Source organism: Babylonia areolata, chromosome 31 (genome assembly GCF_041734735.1).
Source record: "Babylonia areolata isolate BAREFJ2019XMU chromosome 31, ASM4173473v1, whole genome shotgun sequence".
NCBI classification, from domain to species: domain Eukaryota; kingdom Metazoa; phylum Mollusca; class Gastropoda; order Neogastropoda; family Buccinidae; genus Babylonia; species Babylonia areolata.
This window is the reverse complement of record NC_134906.1, coordinates 23,054,435-23,059,434: the sequence shown is the minus strand read 5'-3', so window position 1 is coordinate 23,059,434 and position 5,000 is coordinate 23,054,435. Positions and strand designations below refer to the sequence as shown.

General features: G+C 41.6%; 1 protein-coding gene across 4 annotated transcripts in view; it reads left to right on the top strand.

The window, feature by feature from the left end:
- The window catches only part of LOC143276185 (sodium- and chloride-dependent GABA transporter 1-like), a 71,422-nt gene that overhangs the window by 56,726 nt on the left and 9,696 nt on the right, over positions 1 to 5,000 (top strand). For all 4 annotated transcript variants that reach the window (XM_076580622.1, XM_076580623.1, XM_076580625.1 and 1 more), the window contains exons 8-10: positions 805 to 908; positions 2,380 to 2,504; positions 3,193 to 3,305. In XM_076580622.1, the coding sequence (XP_076436737.1) occupies positions 805 to 908; positions 2,380 to 2,504; positions 3,193 to 3,305 (342 nt within the window). The remainder of the gene's footprint in view (positions 1 to 804; positions 909 to 2,379; positions 2,505 to 3,192; positions 3,306 to 5,000) is intronic.

Here is a 5,000-nt window from a genome sequence, read left to right as displayed (position 1 = left end):
TGTTGATGACGATAGTATTGATGCACAGGTGTTGCTGTTTTGAGGTGATGATAATGAAGCTATTCATGCACAGGCGTGGGTGTTTTGAAGTGTTGATGGTGATGATGTTGATGATGCACATGTGTGGGTGGTCTTGATGGTGGTGGTGGTGGTGGTGGTGGTGGTGGTGTTAATGCGCTGGGTGTGGGTGTTCTAAAGTCTTGGTGAAGATACTGTTGATGTACAGGTGTGGGTGTTTTGAAATCTTAATGATGCCGATGGTGATCACGATGATGATGATGATTATGATGATGATGATGCACAAGTGCGGACATTTTCATGATGATGATGATGGTGATAGTGATGATGATGATGATGATGGTGATGCACATGTTGTGTTCTAAAAGTCATGATGATGATGATGAAGATAATGGTAATGATAATGATAATGCACAAGTGTTGGTGTTTTAAATTATGGATGATGATGATGGTGATAATGATGATGTTACTGCTGCTGCCGCCGCTGATGATGATTATGATGATGATGATGATGATGATGATGATACACAAATGTGGAAGTTTTGAAGTGATGATGATGATGATGATACACAAATGTGGAAGTTTTAAAGTGATGATGGTGATGATGATGATGATGATGATGATGACGATAATGATACACAAATGTGGAAGTTTTAAAGTGATGATGATGATGATGATGATAATGATGCGCAAGTGAGTATGTTTTGAGGCGTTGAAGATGACGGTGATGAGGAGGATGGTGACGTGTGGATGTTTTGAGGTGTTGATTATGATGTTGATGCACAGGTGTGGGTGGAGGCAGCGGTACAGATCTTCTTCTCGCTGGGCCCGGCTTGGGGAGGTCTGATAGTCATGGCTTCCTACAACAAGTTTCACAACAACTGTCTGAGGTAAGGTTCCATATCCATGACTTTCTACAACAACTTTCACAACAACTGTCTGAGGTAAGGTTCCATATCCATGACTTTCTACAACAACTTTCACAACAACTGTCTGAGGTAAGGTTCCATATCCATGACTTTCTACAACAACTTTCACAACAACTGTCTGAGGTAAGGTTCCATATTCATGACTTTCTACAACTTTCACAGCAACTGTCTGAGGTAAGGTTCCATATTCATGACTTTCTACAACTTTCACGAACTGTCTGAGGTAAGGTTCCATATTCATGACTTTCTACAACTTTCACAGCATCTGTCTGAGGTAAGGTTCCATATTCATGACTTTCTACAACTTTCACAGCAACTGTCTGAGGTAAGGTTCCATATTCATGACTTTCTACAACAACTTTCACAACAGCTGTCTGAGGTAAGGTTCCATATTCATGACTTTCTACAACAACTTTCACAACAGCTGTCTGAGGTAAGGTTCCATATCCATGACTTTCTACAACTTTCACAGCATCTGTCTGAGGTAAGGTTCCATATTCATCACTTTCTACAACTTTCACAACAACTGTCTGAGGTAAGGTTCCATATTCATGACTTTCTACAACTTTCACAACAACTGTCTGAGGTAAGGTTCCATATTCATCACTTTCTACAACAACTTTCACACCAACTGTCTGAGGTAAGGTTCCATATTCATGACTTTCTACAACTTTCACAACAACTGTCTGAGGTAAGGTTCCATATCCATGACTTTCTACAACTTTCACAACAACTGTCTGAGGTAAGGTTCCATACTCATGACTTCCTGAAACAACTTTCACAACAACTGTCTGAGGTAAGGTTCCATATCCATGACTTTCTACAACTTTCACAACTGTCTGAGGTAAGGTTCCATATCCATGACTTTCTACAACTTTCACAACAACTGTCTGAGGTAAGGTTCCATATCCATGACTTTCTACAACTTTCACAACAACTGTCTGAGGTAAGGTTCCATATTCATGACTTTCTACAACAAGTTTCACAACAACTGTCTGAGGTAAGGTTCCATATTCATGACTTTCTACAACTTTCACAACAACTGTCTGAGGTAAGGTTCCATATTCATGACTTTCTGCAACAACTTTCACAACAACTGTCTGAGGTAAGGTTCCATATTCATGACTTTCTACAACAAGTTTCACAACAGCTGTCTCAGGTATACCGTATATTTTGTTTCTATGAATTATGTAATCAACACAAAGAGAATGCGCTCGTGTAAGCTCGCGTTTGTGCTCGTTTGCGTTTGTGGGTGAACCATCTGCACAGGTTTTTTTTGTTTGTTTGTTTGTTTTGTTTGTTTGTTTAAGAAGCAGTATTACTGTTGTTTAGAAACAAATATACTTTGTCCTTTTTCATGAAGTCCGTTTGATTGACACGGACTAGTAGATGTAAGGATGTATAGTTAACTGGTGTTACGCCGTGCTTACAGAGACTCTGTGATTCTGACGCTGGTGTCGGAAGGGACAAGCGTGTATGGGGGCTTCGTCATTTTCTCCATGCTGGGCTACATGGCTCACGTGTCGGGACAAGACATCGACAAGGTGGTTTCCGCAGGTAACAGCACCCCGACAACGCTTGCATGCATACGCGCCTACACAGAGACAGGAGTACCAAAGACGCTGAAACACTTCAGTAACATACGATCACACAAGATACATGGACACTAGAACACACACACACACACACACACACACACACACACACACACACACACACACATCAGCGCGAGCGCATGCGCTTGCTAATGAATTTTGTATTTGTATTTGTATTTCTTTCAATCACAACAGATTTCTCTGTGTGAAATTCGGGCTGCTCTCCCCAGGGAGAGCGCGTCGCTATACTACAGCGCCACCTTTTTTCTTTTCTTTTTTTCTTTTTTTTTTTCCTGCTTGCAGTTTTATTTGTTTTTTCCTATCGAAGTTGATTTTTCTACAGAATTTTGCCAGGAACAACCCTATTGTTGCCGTGGGTTCTTTTACGTGCGCTAAGTGCATGCTGCACGCGGGACCTCGGTTTATCGTCTCATCTGAATGACTACAACTTGGGTAATATGTCTGTGTCTAAATGTGTGTATATGTATATGGCTGAAAGTGGGAGGGGGAGTCTGCCCACGTGTACCAGCGTGTGTTTGTGTGTATGTTCTTCTGAATTCAGTTGCCACTGAAGTGGAGTCAACTCTATTGTGTTGTCGTTGTTGTCGTTATTGTTGTTTATGTGGGTTGTTGTTGTTGTTTTTAAACAGGGCCTGGACTGATGTTCATCTTATACCCTGAGGCTGTGGCTCTGATGCCTCTGTCCCAGCTGTGGGCGGTGCTGTTCTTCTGCGTCGTCATCACCCTGGGCATTGACAGTCAGGTGACGTATGTAGAGCAGTGTCGTCATCAAGTCGTCATCATGACGTCAAGTATACTGGCTGGCATAGTCGTAACTCGTCCACATGAGCGGTGAGAGAATCTCTGTGTGTGTTGGGGGGGGGAGGGGGGGGGGGCAAATGTTCGAATACCACACACTCGCTCCAGAGTATTTTCTCCACCGTCCACTAAATATTGAGTGATGGTCTGGACGCCAGTTGCTCGGACGGGACGATAAACCGAGGTCCCCTGTGTATAGTAGCATGCACTTAGCGCACGTAAAGGAACCCACAGCAATAAAAAAGGTTTGTCCCCTGTGATAGAGAAAGCAATACACTTGAAAGCAGAAGAAAAAGAAACAATGTATGACAGAAAACAGTGACGCTGTGTCCGATAAAAGGCTGCGAGAAAGTTCAGCTTTAATTACCTAAGACTGCAAATTGTCATGCTTTCAGCAAGTAGATACGAGTTCTGAGTGATGTAGGTATATATACCCACTGGTGTTGTTAACTATGTGATACATTTACTACTACTACTACTACTAATAATAATGATGATAATAATAATGGGCATTTATGGCGCTTAATCTTACCAAAGCCCTAAGCACTTACAAAAACCAAAAAAAACAAAAAGGACAAATATACTGGGACGAAACAGCACAGACATCAAGGGACAGTCACCACCACTTCCACCATGATTTTGCCATTCTCTTATCACGCACACACAACAGACACACACACACGCAGAAGGGACACACAAACTGGAGAGAGGAATGAAATAGAGATGCCAATCAGGATGTGCAAAAGAGTAGTTTTAAGAGAAGATTTGAAGGATGACAGAGAACCCGAACTGCGCAGGGAAAGAGGGAGCTTATTCCTCCACGAGGACGGGGCCTGGAAAGACAATGAGCGTTGGCCCCACGGTCTTGGTATTAAAGTTTACCAAGTAATGTTTAAAACAACAACAACAACAATAACAATACATTTTGTTGTTAATCTCTGCAATGCTTTGCTCTCAGGTGTACATCATTCTTCAGTTTGTTCTTCAGTTTAAAAGTCCTAGCTAGCTTTCACTGAGTGATAATAGACGAGGGTGGACAAAAAAATGCAGGGAAGGAAAAAGGTCACTGTTGACGCATGCTTTGTGTGTGTGTGTGTGTGTGTGTGTGTGTATGTATGTTCGTGAGTGCGTGCGTGCGTGCGTGAGTGCGTGAGTGCGTGTGTGTGTGCGTGCGCACGCGCGCGCGTATTCGTTAAATAATTGGAATAATTGGGTGAAGTTTTTTGAAAGAAGAAATAACATTTTAGAAATAAAGAAAACAATATAACATCCTTGTAACGAAAAACAACAGCAACAACAACCTAACTATAACAGTAAAACAACTGGACTATTTTAACAATGATTACAACAACAACAACAACAACAAAAAATCGTATATTAGCAATGGACTGTTTAGATAGTCAACACCGAGGATGATATCAAGTTGTCCTTCTGTATGTAATTGTAATCTCAAAATGTACCCCAGAAATGGTTGTACCACACATGCCAACAACCCCCTTGAGATCATTGATGCTGAAACTAGTGAAAGCACAAGGGACTGAATGAGTCATGTGATGTCAGTGACGTAATGACGTATTACATGAAGTAAATGACGTACTGTATGATTATGACGTAGAATCTTGACTAGTTTTGACTGATT